The sequence below is a fragment of the Lactuca serriola genome, chromosome 1 (assembly GCF_051521515.1).
Source record: "Lactuca serriola cultivar US96UC23 chromosome 1, Lser_US96UC23_V15, whole genome shotgun sequence".
NCBI classification, from domain to species: Eukaryota; Viridiplantae; Streptophyta; class Magnoliopsida; order Asterales; family Asteraceae; genus Lactuca; species Lactuca serriola.
Genome location: NC_136408.1, coordinates 100,925,368 through 100,946,186, shown reverse-complemented (window position 1 = coordinate 100,946,186; position 20,819 = coordinate 100,925,368). Strand labels below are relative to the sequence as shown.

Genomic DNA, 20,819 nt, shown 5'->3' with positions numbered 1-20,819 from the left:
GGGCATGTATAGAAACGACGACCAGGGTTTCGTGAGGTCCATGAGGTTCGCACAATAGCAACATTCCCACAGAAGCAGAGCACCATTTTTGAATCTCGTAGCAGTAGAAGTAGATGAGAGACGAAGAAGAAGATGACCTTTGTTGCTGCTTCTTTGTAAATCAAAATGAAGAAGAAGAAGGGGATTGCGTATGAGTATGTATATAAAGGAGAAATATGATATTATTTAAAATAAGGACCTAAAATGACCAAAATGCCCTCACATGGAGGGCACGTGATGGCATTAACGGCTCCAAACAAAAGGACAATGACGGAATGGACTAAAAACCCATGAAAACCTTGATTTTAGACCTTTGGTGCAAGCTGGAAACTTTTTGGACCTCATCCAAAGGTTTTGGCAAACCACAAGGACCAAAATTGCAGTTTTGTCTTTATAAAATTTTGCAAGTTCAAAAAAAAAATTACAAGTCCAATAAATACCATAACATGAAAAATTATGAAATTTTTAAATGAATATAATTAAAGATGAATGATTTATTTCGAACAATATTGATTTTAATAACATAAAATATTACCATATTACGGTAATATTAAAAAAAAGCTAATATGATTTCATGATTCATGAATCTAGTTACTTTGTTGGTTCTATCGACGTTATCATTAAACATAAAGTTGTTATTTTTCAAAGTATTTATATAATCTAAATGATATAAAACTAGACAGTCAACAATGTTCAACAGGGACAAAACAAACCAATGGCAAGAATATATTCCTTTGGTATTCATCTTTTCCATTGCCATGACAAAAGTCCAAAATAATTAATTATATGTTAGTAAATTACACTTAAAAGTCATATTCTTAATTGTCCTTTTAATTTAAGAAAACTATATTTAAAAAAAAAATCATGTTATAAGTTTATGATCAACGAAGACTTGAATTATCTAAAATATATTTGATTTATTACTTAATTTGTATTTAATTATAAATTTATATCCTATAATTTTAAAAATATATTTATAAAAATAGTCGATTATAGATATGCTTTTTACACATGATTTTTTTCCATGTTTACTCAAACTATTCAACGACAAAAATTTTGTGTTTGAATTCTACTTTCAAGTTTCAACTTATTGTTTAAGAATCCTATGAAAAAAAAGGGTTACGAAGCAAACGCATTTTTTCATTTTGTTCTAGAAGGTTAGGGGTTTTCAGCCCAACTTGATATTTTATTTTAATTCAACTTCTATTGTTTCAATAGACTTTTTTAACAAATTTTTTTGATTATTGAACGCTTAGGTTACAATGGCATCAAACCCTTTTCTTGTATTATATAAAAATTTAGGTAATACTTAAAAATTCAAAGTTATATCATAAGAATGTAACATAACATACGTTTTAAATAATTATCATTTAAAGATAATTTTAATTAACATATAATTTAATTCAAAAGGATACCGATAACAATATTGAATTTTATACCCGTAATGTTATTTAGAATTTTAAAAATAACATCTTAAAGAGGTAAAACCCAAAACACAATTCTTTATCTTTGTAAAGTAACTTAAAATCTAAAATGAAAATACAAAAAGTAGCAAACTTTTGCCACACCTAAAAATCCATAACTCATCCAACAATCAAAGCATCAAACTCACAATAAATGAACAAAATACAATTTTACACAATATTATTTTAGAAAAAAGAACACTCTTTAATCTTTACACGCCTCGGAAATTGTGATTGAAATTACTTTTAATGTTTGCCATTGAAACCATTGAAATGGGGTCTCTTGGGGAATCAAGTGAGCTTATAAAGAAAGATTTAAAGATAGGCAAAGAACAAAAGCAGACAGGATACAAGAAACCTACAAAAAAACACCAAACAACCACCAACCACATCTGGATACTACAAATTTTTACAAAAAAACCACCATTTTTATATATATTTCTTCATTTATAAAAAAAAAAACAATCCAAAACCTAGGTGGGTGTGGGTGGAGCTAAGAGTGGGAAGCACCATCAACATCATCTCCATCATTGTAAGTTGTTGCCTTGGTGTTTTTCTTTCCCTTTCGTTTTTCTTTATTGGCATGTTGTTTCTTTTTCCCTCATTCTTTCTACCATTTTCTATCATAATCACACATCTCTGTCACTCTATCTGTCTTTGTAATTAGGGGTACATTCTTTGTGCTACATTGGGCTCCATGGTGAGTAATTGCATCTAGTTTTAGCTTCTGGAATATGCTAAATAGCGTCTCCACAACAAAACCCATTCTGGGGTTTGCGAATCTTGAAGCTTTTTCGCATTTTCAGACACGAATATGCAAATAGGTGAGTTCATATCAAGTTTCTTTCTTCTTTCCCTCTTTGTTTGTGTTTATATGTGTGTGTGTGTGTGTTCTTGGGTACTTACGCTCATCTTTTGGGTTCATAATATCTTTCGCAAAATGTAGTCTCCTGAATGTGTATAGATTGTTTCCCCTTTCATTACTTTGTGCTGAAATTAGACATTTTGACATCTATAATCTGTTTGCGATTTGAAAAGAACATGATTTTTAGCTTATTAGATTTTCTTATATGTAATGCTTGTGGATTGCTTATGCTAGGTTATATGTGCACTTTTTCCCCCATTGGCATAAGGGGGTGTTTGGTAGAAAGTGATTATGATGCTTTTTTTTTTTAATATTAATGATCTGTGTGGAGATGTAAGAATATAAAATTACGTAATTATCCAACTTTAAGCATGTGATTGTATGATTATGATTCTTCAAGTAGCAATAATCACTTTGAGAATGCACTTCAAAGATCCCCTAATTTGTAAAAGAAAAGGGCATATGAAAGAGAATTATACGCATATTATTTTGAATTACACCATAAATGTAAATTAATGTCTTAGGATTAGTAGTATTTTAGTATGATTTCTTTACTTGATGTACTATTTTGTACTTCTTATAAGGTTCACATCAATATGATTCCGGCTCATTTGGTGGGCAAAGTTTGGACGGAAGTTTCAGAAAGACATCATCAGGTTTGCAGAATTAATCCATTTGAATTCATTATTCTATTCAAATCCTGACTTTCGATAACTCATAATTCATAAATGCATCTATCTACACACAGTTATCTCCTCACGAAGTGCATCGAGCATATCCACTTCAAAACGAGCATTAAAAGCAGCTAAAGAATGTGCAAAAAACCTTACAGATATTGACTTATTCAGTCAACACCTCGAAGAATGGGTCAACGAGAATTCACATGGCTTCACATCACCCTTTCAACTCGAAGACTTACAAACCCTAGATTTCGCTTTAGAATCTGTATTATTTCAACAATTACACCGAATGCCAATTTCCCATAACTCAAAAGAACTTGAGTTTTTAGCCCTAGAAGATTTCTTACATGCTATTTCTGATTCCTTATGGCATACATTTTGGGATGAAAACGGGTCATCCCCATATTCCATTTTGTGTCCCCGATATTCCGGGTCGAAATTTTATACCGTAGAAAAAGCGATATCGAGAAGACGGCTCGATTCGCTCTGTGGGTCGGCCTTGGTTTTAAGAAACGAGGCCGACCCACATGTCAGGTGGGACCAGGTGGTCCAATTTGCGTTATTCCGACCCGGAACCGGAACCGGAATCGGAATCGGAAACGAATCCGATTCGACACTCTCGTGTTCTTCTATTTCCGAAGCTTTATTTTACGGGGCACGGATATTGCTTTCGAGAATGTTAAGCAAGTATGGAACCGGTAGTAGTGATTCCGTTTACGTTTTAGTTCTTGATTCCGATTCCGGAGGTGTGGTTAAACTCGAGGGTGACCTCGGGAAACTTGATTTAACGTCCGGGAATCCTAATCCGTACTTTTCGATGGTGAATTGGATAACAAATCATGCGGAAGTTAACGTTTCTAGCGTTGATCGGATATGGAACAAGTTAGGGAATGCAAATTGGAGAGATTTAGGATGTTTGCAAATACTTTTAGCAACGTACTATTCGATTAGTCAATGGAGCGGAGACGCGAAAAGGACGATAACGTCCCTCGCGTCCGATCACGCCCTCCGTCTGCATCAACGGCGAGTCGAGCGGCGCCTTGTCGAGGGCGAAAAGTCGATAATACCCTTTTGTAATGAACCCGAAATTGTGAAATTTGACGAGAAATGTGATCATGATAACCGGTTGAAGCTCGAGCAAGGCGAAGTCTTGGAATTGGAAGATCTTCGGAATCAAGACGATCGGAATCATAGAAGTTTTCAAGTGAATGGATTGATTAACGGGTGGAATGGATGTTGCTATACGGCTTTTTCTATAGAGTTCCCAACGGAACCATTGATGTTATACGTGGGGGCCCACCCGACCCGATTAGAACCCTCATGGGAAGACATGAGCTTATGGTATCAAGTCCAAAGGCAAACAAAAGTGTTGAACATTTTCCGGGATCATGGAATTTGTAGTAAAAATCTTCCACAAATCGTGGATTCGGGTCGGATTCTACATTCGGGTACTTGTACCCGCCCGAACCCGAAAGGCCGGTGCGATCACCCATCATGCGGTACACCGATTCTTATCATACACCCCACCGGCGACCCGTTGTTGACCAAAACCATCCCGTTTACTTCCCATGATGCGATCCGATGTTGTCGCGATTGTCTTTCCGCTCTAAAAAGCGCCAAGTCAGCAAACGTCCAGCATGGCGACATCTGTCCTGAGAACATTATAAAAACAAACGATTTATATATTTTAGTTTCGTGGGGTCGGGCGGTTTTGGATGATAAGGACACGTGTCCAGCTGTTAACCTACAATTCTCATCATCTCATGCTTTACAACATGGGAAGCTTTGTCCTTCTTCTGATTGTGAGAGTCTTGTGTATCTTGTTTACTATCTTTGTGGTGGAAAAATGGCGAGTCAACAGGAGGCGGATTCGATTGAGTCAGCGCTGAGATGGCGGCAAAGATTGTGGGCCAAGAGGGTGATTCAGCAGTATTTAGGTGAGGTGTCGGCTTTGTTGAAGGCGTTTGCTGATTATGTTGATGGGCTTGTTGGAACACCGTATGTGGTGGATTATGATGTTTGGGTTGACCGGTTTAATAAGGTGGTGGATGGAGTTGGGAATAGGGGGAAAGTGGTTGAAGAAGTGGTGAGAGTTGAAGATGTTGGTGAGTCTTCTGGGATTAGTGAAAATGGTTGATTGATGTGTTGTTTTTATGGGAATATGTGATTAGACATGATTCTTTTGGATTGGTGTTAAAAGTTCTTGAAAATTGTTATCTTTTTTGATATATGAAATTGTTTAGGTTTTGGAATGTTGGCGTTTTTGACCATTGTTGTTGTTCTACGTGATTCAAGAATTGCAATAGAAAGATTTTGAGGCACCTTGGAAGATGAATACAGTTGTCTAAGTTGACTTTGTTATTTGTAAATGGAAATGTATTGCTATATTTATTTTTTTACAATTTTATATTAAACTTCGAACTATTTTGATAATTAGGTTAGAGAGAGTGACATCATTTTAGTCCAAATTTTCATTTGTATGAAAAGTATTTGAAAAAAAAAATCTGTATAACCGATTACCATAAGATTTTCTAGCAAATGACACTCTTTTGTTGACATTTTATAATCGGTATTAATATATTTTTTAATTGGTATTCGAAGTTTTATTATATTTTTTATTTTATGGGTTTTTTTTTACCTATAACTATAATATGTTTGGACGAAACCGCTTAATGGACTAAGCCTATTTAGTAAAGGAAGTACTAGAAATTCTTCCTCTAGATACATGGAAGTAGTTGCCCAAGACTTTTGAGCATTAGCATCATGACTCATTTGACAAAGGGAATTTGACTTATTAAGATAACTAAGTATTTCGTATGTTTACATATGGGTAATATTGTTTTTATTTTCTCATTTACCCAACTAACTTTTTTCAGCCGTTCACAAATAAACAACATTACCGACTATTACATGTTTTAGCCGGTAACATTGATTTAGCTCGGTTAAAAACATTACATAGAATCTTACGTGGCCATTACATCCATTTCTCATTTAATTAGGGTTCGTCATCGTCAGCTTGGGACAAGCTCCAAAAACACACCCCGATTACCTTCTTCTGTGAGAAATCAATCAATACAGCAAATCGACAATTAGGGTTTGGAATTGAAGGTACGAGTTGAAGTCGACTGTTAGCATGGCATCCTCATCTACATGTATGTATGTATCTGTAGATTTTCATTACAATGAAATGTTTTCGCCAAACCCATTAGTGTACTTAGACCCCGTAAAAACAAGTGTACGTGATGTGGGTTTTGGGGGATTTACGTATAAAGAGTTTCTTTTGTGGCTTACGAAATTAACCAAAGGAGCATGTGATAATGTCTACCACTGTATTAGAAAGGAAAGCTTGTGTGAGGGTATTAGAAGAATTGACAGTGATGCTGATTATTGGGAGTTTATGGAAACTGTTTATAGTCTTAAGAGTGTTAATCTTGAGAGTGAGTTAGATGTGTACATTGACCACCGAAATGAACCAATTCTGGATTGGGCTGATAACGAGTTGTTAGCATATGGTAAAGGGTATGAGTCAGATGAGTTGGATGAAAAGGATAACAAAGATTTTGAACTTTCAGAGACAATGGCATATAAACATGAATGTGATGAAGAGGTCCATACTTTTGATAAAATTGTTGGAGACCCATTCTTGGACAAACTTTCAGGACATATAAGTGATGATGAAGAAGAGGAAGCAAACAATGGAAAATATAAGGATGTTGTGTTCCCTGTCCATAATGAGAATCAAGAATGGGAGCAAATGGTGCCAGTTTTGGGTATGAAGTTTTCTAACCCATTGGAATTGAAGTCGTGTATCACCAACTATGCAGTCAAAAATGGATATGATTTATGGTATGAAAAAAGTGATCATCAAAGGTTACTGGTAAAATGTTGTAAAGGTAAGACAAATAAGCAGGATAAAGGTTGTCCCTTTAGGTTGTGGGCAACCTGGATGATCAGTGAAAAATCATTCCAGATTAAATCTCTAAATGGTAGGCATAATTGTGCAAGAGTCTTCAAATTTGGGTCCATTGTTACTTATAAATGGATAGATAATCATTTCATGAATCGGATACTTCAAAAACCAAAGATGAGTATAAGGAAGTTGAAAGCTAAAGTTAGCAAGAAATTTAATTTGATTGCAAGTGTTGGACAATGCAGAAATGCAAGGAAGTATGCATTTTAGGAGATAGAGAGTTCTTTAAAAGAACATTATGCAAAAACATGGAGCTATGGAGAAGAGATAAAAAGGGACAAAATCTGGATCAACACTGAAGATGGATATAGATGTCATGTGTGATGGAACCACTTATTTCTTAGAGTTTTATGTATGTTTCAATGGATTAAAGGATGGATGGATTGAAGGTTGTACGGGGGTAATTGGACTAGATGGTTGCTTCCTAAAGGGAATATGCAAAGGTTAGTTGCTTTCTGCTATAGGTAGAGATGCAAACAGCCATATATATCCTATTTCTTGGGTTGTTGTATCAGTGGAAAGTAAAGAAACATGGAAGTGCTTTATTGACCTTCTAATTAAGGACCTCGGAGTAGGAGTTGGGCATGGACTAACCTTAGTATCAGACCAACACAAAGTAATCAATTTCAATTTTTTCCATTTTTATTTGAGCTTATGTTTTTTTTTCTGTTGTTTATGTTTTGTGTCTATTGCTAACAGGGATAACTTGAGGCTGTAAAGGAAAGGGTTCCAGCAGCAGAGCATAGACAATGTGCTAGGCACATATGTGCTAACTTCATGAAAAGTTTTAAGGGCCAACTGTTTAGAAAGCTTTTCTGGTATGCTTCTGCATCTACTACCCCTGCAAAATTTGAGCAACATATGAATGAAATCAATAAATTAGAACCACTAGCTTATGATCATTTGATGGAAAGGGATCCTAAAACTTGAGTAAAGCATTTATCAGACTTATAGGGCTTGTGATGCATATGAAAATGGTATATCTCAGAGTTTTAACTCAGTCATTGAAGCTGCCAGGAAGAGACCACTAGTCACCATGTTAGAAGAAATTCGAATTTATGTGATAGAGAGGCTTTATAGACAGAAGATTAAGGGGAACTTTTGGGATTTAACCATATGTCCTTCCATTAGACTGAAGTTGTCCAAGCTTAAGGATCTTCAAAGGTAAGTGCCTAAAAAATGTTTGCCCTTATATATGTTTGTCTTTTAACATGTTTGTCCTTATATATGTTTGTCCTTCATTATGTGAATGTGGACAGGTTTTGGAAAGTTATACCATCTGGTTATCAATAGTATGAAGTCAGACTTGGGTATGATGCATATGTTGTGGACATTGGTAAATGGAAATGTATGGCTATATTTATTTTTTTTACAATTTTATATTAAACTTCGAACTATTTTGATAATTAGGTTAGAGAGAGAGGTATTATTTTAGTCATATCCTTTTTGCTAGCACCATGTAGGATTTGTCCTACATCTTTAAAACTTTGTCATTTAAAAAATGATGGTTTGCCATTTTTGTCATGTTTTTTTATTTTTTTTAACAAAAGTTAATTTATATAAAAATAAATTAATTTTTCTAAAAACTAAATTTCATTAACCTGAAGGAAAATTACAAGACACTTAAAAAAACACATCCATATTAAAACTACGCAACATTAGATATTAAAACTGCGAAATATATATATATATATATATATATATATATATATATATATATATATATATATATATATATATAAAAGGTTTATTTGGAAAACAAAAAACCCTAAAAATTATAAAAATGCATAAAAAAAGTACTTAGAGATCATAAAACATTTTTTTGAGTTTATATATGAAAAAACCGCTGAAAAAAAATCGACTTTTTTTTTCAAAAAAAATTTCAACGAATTTGAAGAAAAAGCTGCGATTTTCGTTTATAAAGTCAAAAAAAGTCTTGTGATCTCTAATTATTTTTTTATGCATTTTAATGCATTTTTAGGGTTTTTTTAGGTTTTTCATAGAACCTATATATATATATATATATATATATATATATATATATATATATATATATATATATATATATATATATATATATATATATATAGCAATCTTTGGCTTAACGCCAATTCTATTTTGCATCCGGTAGGGTTACTAGTATCTTTCGTCATGTAACGAAAAATTTTCCTTCTTTTTTGCAAAACCCAAGTATTGTTCCAAAGTAGTCTTCAAATTGTCTATTTTTCTTGTCATTAGCTCAATGTTACTTAAACTACTTACGACCCTTTACCCTTTCCTTTTAGCTTGGTCTCTTCCCATAGGACGACTAGCTCTTGGAACCTCAATAGGCTTATATTCATTGATGTCGATTTCAACATGCGCATCTGACGATTGACTGTATGTGGTTTCGGATGTTTTGGTTCCTTTAGAAGAACCACCCGTGAATGATTCCAAACTTTGGATATCTTGCCACTTTTTCAACACCACAGTATTCCAATGTAACATCCCAAAAATACGGTTCAAAATTTTCGTTTTAAATCATTTAAGAAAACCCATATTTCATCAAACATCATAATAACAAAACCATAAGTATCAAAACGACATAAATCATGTATCTCAAAAATTTCATATCATCTATCAATGTATCAAAATCATATGTCAAAATATCAGAGTGAATCCTCCCAGGCTGAAAACTGTGGTGTGTGTCATACAATCATCCTGAACTCTTCCCCTTACAAGCGGAAGTACTTGAAACCAAAACCGAAAACTGTACGCACGAAGTTTCCAGATCCGTAATTAAACGTTTAGAAATCTAAACACATAAAGTTTCCAGATCCGGTCGGCAACAGACCATAAATCCAATCATACATTTAGCATCATAAATCATTTAGCACATAAAAGCATGTTAGGCATTTTCCCTAAATAAGCTAGTGCTTGTGTCTATTCAAGTGTATTACCTAATACACACTCCTCACAATCATTGCTTAGCATTCTAAGTTTAAGTCTAGAAATAAATCCATATTCCTAGTTCGCTTAAACTAATGCTCTGATACCAGCTGTGACATCCCCATTTTTATGGCCAAAAAAGACCGATTTTTGTTTATGCTTTATAAAAATCAGAGTATCTCTTTTAATAAAAATGTTGCGGAATTTGTTCCCAGTAAAACATGATAAATACGTTATCAAAGCATTTCCGAAAAAAAGTATTTTTAATCGTTTTAAAACATTTGGGATGTCATCATCAATAAAGAAACATAAGCATAAACAGAACTTACATTTATGATCACCAGTGAATTATATCTCCTTAATCTCTTAGTGTAATGTGACTTCATATCAACACCTGTGATATAAATAAACTGAGTGGGTCAGGTTGGGAAACCTGGTGAGTACATAGGGATTTCAATCCCGCAATGTTATATCATATATATAATTTAGAACTCACAAAATATACAATTCACCATATATATATATATATATATATATATATATATATATATATATATATATATATATATATATATATATAAGCAAATCTTACCCTACCCCGTTAATCCTTACAACAAGACTATCCATACTCTCGGACCTTAAATTTTACCCCATACTCTCGGATCTAATTCATGCTCTCGGATCAATAATTGTGCCTATTCCATACTCTCGGATTAGGGACAGGTGTCTATGTGTAAATCCATACTCCCGAATTAACGACGAATAACTATGTCCTATCCATACTCCCGAACTGAGGAAGACTGACTATGTCTTAATCCATACTCCCGGACTAAGGACAACTGACTATGTCTTAATCCATACTCCCGGATTAATGACAATTGACTATGTCCAATCCATACTCTCGGACTAGGGATAATGACTATGTCTAATCCATGCTCCTGGATCAATGACATATACTAAATTTCTATTCTCTGAGTATAACTCACTTGTACTCGTAAGAAAATACTACCCAATATTCCTCATAATTAATTTAGGTTTACTCTTTATCCTAAATCATCATATATAATCAGGTATGTTCTTTAACACGTATTTCAGGCAACATCAATTAACGTGCACATAAACATATAATTAATACTTCAATCAATACTTGTATTAAAATCATGTTCATGAAAGGGACTATGCACTCACTTGAGAAGGTGGTGACTCGACCCTCGAACAACACTTCGTTACTCTCAACACAGTTTTCCTCGGACAAAACCTACAGCGGGATTTCTCGAAAACCGGGCTTCGCTGGAGCAACGTTCCCGAGCCAAAAGGCTCTTTTCTAGGGGCTTAGAGAGCCTTGGGGCTTCCTTCGGGTGCTAGGGGTTTACCTAGACTTTAGGGGGCTTAAGGAGGTTTAGAGAGAGATTCTAAAGAGAAAAAGAGAAGTTGGAAGATGTGAGAAATGAGGATGCCCCGACACCCTTTTTATAGGCTGGAAATCACCAAAACTCATCGAGTTGGCCTCCAACTCGTCGAGTTTCATGGCCAGGTGTCACCATCTGGTGGCTAGCCTTGGGGAGGAAGCAACGACCAGTATTGTGCCACGTCACCCGATTTCACACAGCACCCTCCCGACTCAGAAAAATCATAAATATTGCATACGAGCTCCATTTTTGATGTTCCTTATATCCACGCGTAGGTAAAAACAAGATCTACAACTTTAATTTAGACTTTGTTGGCTAATTATCGACCGATCTTAAATTTAACAATAGGAGGTGATTAGACTGTTAAATGACCGCGAAAAATTCGTAACTCCTTCATACGAAATCCATTTTCGTCTGTCTTTTTACCGTTGAGTTCCTATTAATGAGATCTTCAACTCTCATTTAGGCCGCTTAAGCCAAAAAACCACTCGAACAAAAATTCGAGTTTCGGGCCATGCATTGCTAAGTCAAATCTTTGAAAATTCATAACTTCCTCATACGAAGTCAGATTTGGGCGTTCTTTTCTTGTATGTTCTCGGTTTAACATATACTACAACTTTTGTCTATATCACTAAGGCTAAAAAGTCATCTATCGTAAATTCACTATTTACGTCTCCCGGTGTCGTGCTGGTTTTGCCGTAAAACTTCGACGAGCTATAACTTCTTCGTTATAAATCAGATTTCGGTGTTCTTTATATGTATGGAACCCTTGTAACATATACTACAACTTGGTTAAAAGTAATCCTTCTAAATATCTTCCATTAAAAACTCATTTTTGATGTTCATTGTCTCTAAATTGACTAGCCCGGATCTGCGGGCGTTACATCTTCATCCGGTATTCAATTCTTAAAATGTCTCTTTCCTTTTTTTTTCTTGGGTTCTGGTTGAGGTCGAATCTCTCTCGACTCAGAATCCGTTTTAGATATGACTTCAGGTTGAGAGTGAGTTTTGAATTGGCTTTGGCTTTGAGATTATAATTGGAAGTGAAAGTCGGAAGGTTGTCAAATGGGTTGAACTTATTTTTCATTTGGGATTGCACTTAAAATTGGAATTAAAATTGGGGTTGGGATTAAGATTGAGATTGAGTTGGGGTTGGGGTTGGGTATCAATAGGATATGAAGTTTAGTATGCACCAAGATAAGGTTAAGTAAGAGGTGAATAAATAGGATGATCACTTTGATTTTGGAAGAAGATATGTATCAAAGGGTTTGAAGTGGTTGTGTTTTGGATATTTTTCTTGCTCATTTTTGGAGTTTTTGGGTTGGACGGGGAAACCATTTTTTTCTCAAAATATGAAGAGTGTTTGAGTGAAAAGCTGAAGGTTGTTATGTGTTTTAAAATAAAACGGTTGTTGGTATTTATAAACGTTGAAAAATGGTTAAAATTTTGAATTAAAAATGGTAACTTGTTATAAACCGACATAAATTTAAATATTGAAAAAAAACACTCTCTCATCGGTAATAACTTGCCCATTATGCCACCGAACTCGACATGTCTAGTTGTTGGCGCGATATTTACCGAATCCAGCTCAGATGTGCCGAGTTGGTGTTGAATCCACTGCATACAACCTTGTATATCCCATGAAGTGTAGAAATTATAGTTTTGAATCCATTAGTTTTAATTTTGGAAATTATTGAATTTTTGTAACACCCCAGTCTTCAGGCATTTTCAAATTCATCCCTTGGTTTTAAGTTATGTCATTTTGGTCCTTGGATTGGAAGGAAGTAGCCATGGGAAGCTCTATTCCCAAGTTTGTAATTTTGATGATGGAAGAGTACGCTAAGCGTAATAAGGCGTGCCTTAGTACACTGCGAGTACACATGTGTACGCTGGGCGTACTCATGTCCGAGTGAAACCCTAAATTTTAGGGTTTGTGGGGTATTTAAGCACCTTTATAGCTCATTTACCCCCACCTTTCCAGCCTCCAATCCCTTGAGTCATTTTTGGCAAACACTAACCCCATAAGAGTGTATTTTGAGCTAAAACTATGTCCTTTGTGTGCTTAAGGAAGAAGGAATTGCATCAAGGAGCTTAGAAGTTGAACCAAGCTTGTGGATCTGAGATCATCACCTTCTTGGGAATCTCTAGAAGGTAAAAAGTCTTCACCTTGATGTTTTGTTTGCTTAGATCTCATTTTGGTAGCTTTTGTGGTTCTTCTTGTCTCAAAAGTCCCATTTTTATGCATGATTGGTTTTAGATGTTTTGGGTTGTCCTTTCAGACCCAAGGAAGGGTTCTAATCCATAAAAATGAGGTCCCTTTAGCTAGTTTGGCTACATGCACCATGTAGGTCTTAATGGATTGAAACCTTGTGTTAAGGACTTTATGGACGTCTAGAATCATAAAGTTGGAAACTTTATGACTCTAGTATACCTCTGGACCTTGGATATGAAGTGGGAGCTTAAATACTAAAGAAATTAAGCACTAAATAAATAAAATGGAGTTGCAAGGTTACGCGCCGCATAGAAAGGAGTACACCTCGAGTACTCGACCAGCTCCCCCATAATCAGTCAGTGCGAGGCTTGTGTACGCTGAGCGTACCTTCAGAGTACACCCTGCGTACTCGCATGGAACAACCAATTTTGAGTTAACTTAGTTGTGTTGACTCAGTGGAATTATGGATTTTGACCATGTTTGACAAAGTTTGACTATTTAGGGTATTTTAGGTATTTTTGGGATTTTTGATGGAATTGGTCACTTGGTGGATGTAGGCATTGAGTAGGGAGCTAAGATTCGGAGTCGAGCCTTATTAGTTCTGTTCAACTGTGAGTGGGCTTTCCTCATTGTACTTTCGGGTCGAAGGCACCAAGGTCGGCCCATTGGTTTGATAACTTGATATTGTTGATATGTTGAGTATGGAATAAATATGCATGCTAGTTTTGATTTGCTAGTTTGGTAGATCTATAGGACTACCTGTGATATTGTCTGTTTATCTATATATGATATTATCTGTTATATGTCGACATATTGTGTGGGTTGGGTTGAGGTTGTACTGCTATGTGTTGTAGCCAACAAACCCTAGAGCAAGCTAGATATGAGCTGAGGGTCGGGGAGGGAATGCCAGACTCATACTGAGGACTCATAAGCATTCAAGATACGAGCTGAGGGTAGGGAAGGGCATGCCATAATCGTACTGAGGGCTTAGTGGTATTCAGTCCGAGAACTGATCAGGCCGGGGAGCAAGCCAGACATAAGTTGTGGGTCCCAGGGGCAAGCCAGACTTATGTTGTGGGCTCTCGGATAATCCAGTTTGTTAGCTGTGGACCCATTGCATGCTTTTATTATAATTGTGTTATTTGTTTGTGTTTGGTATTTTAGGGGAACCTGCTAACCTTTAAGTTTACAATTTTGGATTATTTTTCAGGTACCTCAGAGGATCGCGGGAAGGCGAAGGCGTGATTGTGCACCTCCTCATGTTTTTTTTCATGATTTTGGGATTACTCTGATATTAAACATGTTTTGAAAACTATTTGTAAACAATGATAATTTTTGGGCTGTTTTAAAAGTTAAAATTTTTCATGAATTTTATGGATGTTACAATTTTATTTTTGCTTTTAGTAGTTTTTATGTATTAGTTATAATTTTAGTTATTGTAGTTTATAATTTGAATATGTTATAATTTTTATCTAGTTTTAATTTACAAAATACTTAGAATTACATTTTTGATCCATAGTTTAATTGAAGTTTTTATCCATATATTACTTAAATATTGAATTTTCAGAAAAAGGCTTAAATAAATACTGAATTTTCATTAGGTACAATTTTGGTTTTCATTAAGTACAATTTTGGTTACTATAAAAAATGTAGTCACTCTGGTTTATAATTCAGGAAATGGAAAATGATACATTAGTCCAACAATATTGTTCGAAATTTTCGAATCAGTCCCTTAACTTTTTTTTTCGTGCTTTATGAGGGAATAAAGTTGTTTTTTCGGGTCTAATTGGTCCTTTTGGAATAAGCAAAGGGGTAATACGATGACTTGTTTGCCACCTCATCTATTTTGCCTACTTCCCATTCTACCAAAAGTTGAAATGGATAAACTCCGACTTCTGTTCATGGATGAACCCTTTGAATTTGAAGAGGACCTTGATCTCCCGAAGAATGATAAAATATTGCGAAAGCTCTACCAAATCCACCTTCTCCTCTAGTCTCGTTCCTTCTCCATTCCCATATGATCCTCCTCAGTGTACCTTGAACTTTTATTGAACTCGCCATCCATTTTCGTTAGACAACTTGAAGCTCTCTCTTTCCACAACCAGTTCTTCTACCGTCGACGAACCTTCCAACGACAAATCCACCGCCAGGTAATCTCCATATTGTTAATCCAATTGTCGTTGATTCTTATTATGTTTGGTCTGAGCCTTATAGATTGGGTGAATTAGTTAAATTTGTTGGGAGTTCATGGTTGATAACTAGATAGAATTTGCGGAGAGTTAGCTATGGGAGAATGCAATCGGGATAGTAGATATGGTTACATGACATCTCACAAAATTTAGCTCCGAGAACAAACGCTTCTTTGTAGACATCACAGTGTAATTTGTTGGTAACTTGTGAATCCGAAATTATGAATGTATACATCGATTTAACAACCACTTTTGACGTCAATGGATGTTCTACCCTACCTAATATATTTATCTTGATCTAGGATAATTTATCGAGCAACTGGTCAACCCTGACCTCATCAAAAACTCTAACATTGTCGGCGATAAAGGTTGTAAACCAGAACCTTCTCCATCATCATAATACAACTCAAAACTTGTCTTTCCATTATCTAAATTCTAAATCCCACCTCTATCGGTACACTGAAGAACAATAATCCGATTAAAAGACAAAATGTCCCCAGTGTTTGGATGGCCTTCATGCCAGAACCTTAGATCTAACCGATCATTACTTCCAAGCATGTACATCGTGGCTTTAGGAAAACACCGTCAAAATTCCAGAGGTGAGCTCCTAGACATGTTTGTAAACACAAAATTTAATCAAAATTTATATGTGAAATACCCTTATTACCTTCTTAATAAACCTTAGGTCCAAGTGGACAACCACGTGTTATCCACATCATGTTGATTGGACGGCCATATATTCTCTAACTGATTGTGTGTCATGGACAGACATGTTATTTCAAGTTAGAGGGATTAAATAAACATGTCAATGTCTACTGTATTCCTCCATGAAATACACAAATATAGGGATTGATTCGATAAATTCAAAAAATATCATTGGACTAATGTATCATTTTCCATTTATGAAATGAGTGAACTATACTTTTTGGTCCTATAGTCTTTATGGATTAATTAGTTGTGGTCCATATAATTTTTAATTTAACAAATGAATAAATTATATGTTAGGTCTAACTAGTTTTCAATGCTAAATTATAATTTTGGTCGTTATGGTTTGTTACACATTTTTTTAATAGAAAATATTCTATTTCTAAACTACTCATTAATCTCCACCTATGTCCCTAACGGGACTTGAACCCTCGACCTCAAGGAGGGAGGGCAACACCGGATACTGCTAGGTCCAAACTTTGAAATTTATACATTGATAGTTATTGTGTTTGGAAAAAATTACGCGCTTTGGTTCCCAAGGTTGGCATTTTAATATTTATTATAAAATTTAGACAAAATTGTATATAAGGTCCCTCTGGTTTACATTTTTAGGAAACTGGTACTAACATTGAAAATTTTGGATCGGTGGTCATTTTCAACATGTTTTGTTATGGAATTGGTCCCTCCTAAAATTAAAATGACTATTATACCTTTAATATATTTATTTTTCATTTTTCTTTCTTTTTTAAATATTTTATTATTATTAAAACTACAAAAGGACCTACATACCCACCTACCCCCTCTCTCTCCATCTCTCTCTCTCTCTCTCTCTCTCCCTATCTCCCAACAAAACACACACATAGATACTAAAAATCAAAAAACACAAGCACACCTATTAAAACTTGTAACCAGAGCATAAACACCTCATACACACATTGGATATTAAACATATACACACACAAACACATACTGAAGAAGGCGTACATGAATGTGCACTCATACGAAAAGCCAACATGTTATAATAGTTGTACGTTAATGAATTATAGTTGTAGTCTGTAACTCAATCCTCACAATAACAATCGTTTTTCCCATTTCCAATATTATCATTTTTTGATTCACAATTTTATAACCTAATAAACAACAAATCATGTTCATCATGAAAACATCATTCTAAACATCGTTCTAATCAAATGTACATTTTCCCCAAACTAAACATCTTAATACTCTTAATTACTTCAAATTATAACAATTACAACTCATAGCTTACACATAAAAATGTGGCAAACACACTTCTTTAAGAAAAAGAAAAAAAATCTTTTTTGAGGTGCTTGAGCTTACCGTTAAACCCTAAAAATCCAAAAAGTGTCATACATTTCATCCTCTCTAGACAAACTAAAGAACAAAACTTTAACATAAACACAAGAAAAAAAAATTCAAAAACATGAATTATTGGAGGTTCGGTTGGTTATCAAGATTAATATTACAAGTTTGAATGTTGAGCATGCCTCCTCATTATGTGCAAGAACCAGTTGCACATCAGGGGGAGATCTAACGGTATTTTAAAACTCCATTCCAGCAAAATTTAAACAAATTCAATATACCTATTTGTTTGGTCTTTTGAAAATTAAAATCATCACTATTTCAGAAATCAACTTTACATAATTGTTTTTACATAATTGTTTTTAAAGTTAATTCAATCCACCAAAAGTCGGTCTATATTCTATTGCCTTTTAGTCTTGTTAAGGGTCGTTCTAACGAGTTCTAAGCCTAGTGCACTTATGGAATAGAAGTTGAAAAGTGTTAGCTTAGTATTGGAGGAATGAAATCGAACCAGAGAACCCAACACATGGGGTTTACGGTCGTAAACACCCTCCTAGTCACGAATTACCCCGCTATATATAATAGTTTGCTTCATTTTTCTTCATTTCTCCAAGTCTTGGTTGTAAACTACCCATTCTCTCTCAAGTATCATCCAAGAAAAGCTCTCATTTAACTCCAAAATCAAAAGTGTTCCATCATTTACTTATTCATGCTTAACAACCCCTTTGTTCTAGCCTTGATTCATCACTCTAAGACACCATCTTCAAGATCTTCAAGATCTTGAAGGGTTTACGGCCGTAAACCCTTCAAAGGATCTTGGGCCGTAAACTCCCTAAAGTCCTCCAAAGGTGTAAGAATTCCTTCTATCATCTTGTTATCCATTAGACAAACACCCTACAAACAAGAATCAAGACCCAAAATGCATCATCTTGGGGTGTTTACGGCCGTAAACACTTGGTGTGGCCGTAAACTTTCCCTTGGCCGTAAACTCAAGTGTGGTCGTGAACACACCTCCCTTTGGACGTAAAATACCTTTAGTCAATCACATGTGATTGTAACACTTCCTAGAAAGTGTTTCCAAGTCCCTAAGGGTGTTTCCTTGCATGTTAGTTGTTTAAAACACTAATTACATGCCTATATATATATATATATATATATATATATATATATATATACCATTATATGTCATTTAGGACTTGTTTGTGTCCCGAGAATTCATTCGTGGAACTTCTCATCCTTATGCAAATCTTCAATTGAATCACCCACATAAGGTGAGTTCATACCCCTATAATCAATCTTTTAAATGTTTTTAAGGGGGGAAGGGGGGGGGGGGAATACAAGTTGAACACAATGATAATTATGTAAATGTTATTTGTGACAACCATCACGTCAAAGGATTTCTTATGCATTTATAAGTAATCAAAATCATTTCAAAAACTCTTTTTAAATTATGTTACTTTATTGTTTATAAAACTCTGTTTTTAAAGTACAAGCATAACTCAATAGATAATCAAGTCTTTTCTAACAAATCAGAGGCGGTCCAAAACAAACATACTAGTAAACTATAATAGGTATAGTTTAAGGGTTCAGAACATACTATAACAAGAACAGAAGGAACATACGATAACAAGAACAAGATAACATTAATTTGAGTCTACTTCACGGCTTATCAATATACTTGTTAGGTCGCGTTTTGTAACCAGAGTCTCCTGGAGGGAGAGCATAAGTTTGTGTATAGATCTATATGGGATTGACACCCCGCACCTTGCTGTTAGCTACAGTGGGACTTGCAAGTCTACGGGTGACAAATATCACATCAGTTTTGGCGCCATTAGGTTGTCATGCTAAACACGTGTCATATCAGTATGGTTACAACCACATCACATCTTAACCTTAAATAACAAACTAGTTTTAGGGTAGTTAGTGATTCGGTAGTTATTTTATACAACACTACTGAATACTTTCTTTTTCCCATTTCCTTTATATAGTGATCTCCTCATAAAAGGTAATGCAAACTATTTTCTAGTAAAGATAGTCTTAAACTTGGTAAAACTTACATCATTACAAAAGACAATCAAAACAGTCGAGTCTTGGTACATCCAGTTAAAAGAGGGCCTATAATGCTAACTTTATGATTCCTCAGTAGATACATCAGGGATATATATTAAACGGGTCCGGCAGACAGTAGGCTGTGTGCTTTCCGCTTCACTTCATGTTCCTTGTTTGGTTGTGGGCTTAGAGCAGATGTACCCAGCCTACTATCTATTCGATCTTATATATATACAAGGTTCTAAAAGGCGTGAGGCGTGGCGTGGCGGCAAGGCCAAGCCTCAAGCTTAACGAGTTATGGCGAGCCATGACGTTTTTCAAGGCGTGATGTAAGGCGGCGATTTTGTATTAATTTATAATTATATTACCGCATAAATATAAATTTATATCAAATATACCTAGTTTTTAGAGGTGTTATATTAACAACTAATAAGAGAAAGTTAATAAAAAACACAATACTTGTATGTCCAATTAGAAAAGGTATAAAAAAGAGCAAAAAAACGTGTCTCAAACGAAAAAACATGCGCCATAACACGCCATAACGCGCCATGGCACGCCATATCACGCCTTGCCACGCGCCACGCCTAACAGCAACGTTATGAAGCTTTTCGTAACGGCGACGTCGCGCCTCACGCCATGGCACGCCTTTTAGAACACTGTATATATATATATATATATATATATATATATATATATATATATATATATTCCGTATACACCCAGTAATCATAAGGAGTACCAGGTATGGGTCAGGTCTTAGTATACAAATTCAATACACCGTCTTCAAGTACAAAAATACACTTTTTTTAGATTGAACATTTAACAAGCTAAACTAGAAACTTATCAGTGAAAGTGTTTAATCCATTTTATTAAACCATCATAACTTAAAGGACCCTTAGTCGTTAATTCTATAATACCTTAGTCTATTCATCAGAGTTATATGTAATTAATGTCCGATAGGCAGTTGGATGTGTGCTCTCTTCCTTACTT

General features: G+C 35.0%; 1 protein-coding gene and 1 pseudogene across 1 annotated transcript; one reads left to right on the top strand and one right to left on the bottom strand.

Annotated features, from left to right (window-relative positions):
- Window positions 1-1,848: 1,848 nt before the first annotated feature.
- On the top strand, window positions 1,849-5,382 carry LOC145096257 (uncharacterized). The gene is made up of 4 exons (XM_079034014.1): window positions 1,849-2,034; window positions 2,170-2,326; window positions 2,952-3,023; window positions 3,116-5,382. The coding sequence occupies exons 2-4, from the start codon at window positions 2,317-2,319 to the stop codon at window positions 5,182-5,184; spliced, it is 2,151 nt and encodes a 716-aa protein (XP_078890140.1). The 5' UTR covers window positions 1,849-2,034; window positions 2,170-2,316; the 3' UTR covers window positions 5,185-5,382.
- A 10,021-nt stretch (window positions 5,383-15,403) lies between these two features.
- On the bottom strand, window positions 15,404-16,319 carry LOC145059498 (putative E3 ubiquitin-protein ligase RHC2A; annotated as a pseudogene).
- Between the last annotated feature and the right edge of the window lie 4,500 nt (window positions 16,320-20,819).

What these genes read in the sequence shown, in the direction of transcription:
- LOC145096257 (XM_079034014.1), top strand. An exon ending in TTTCAGAAAGACATCATCAG is followed by an intron (nt 3,024 to 3,115) that starts GTTTGCAGAATT and finishes ATCTACACACAG; the next exon opens with TTATCTCCTCACGAAGTGCA.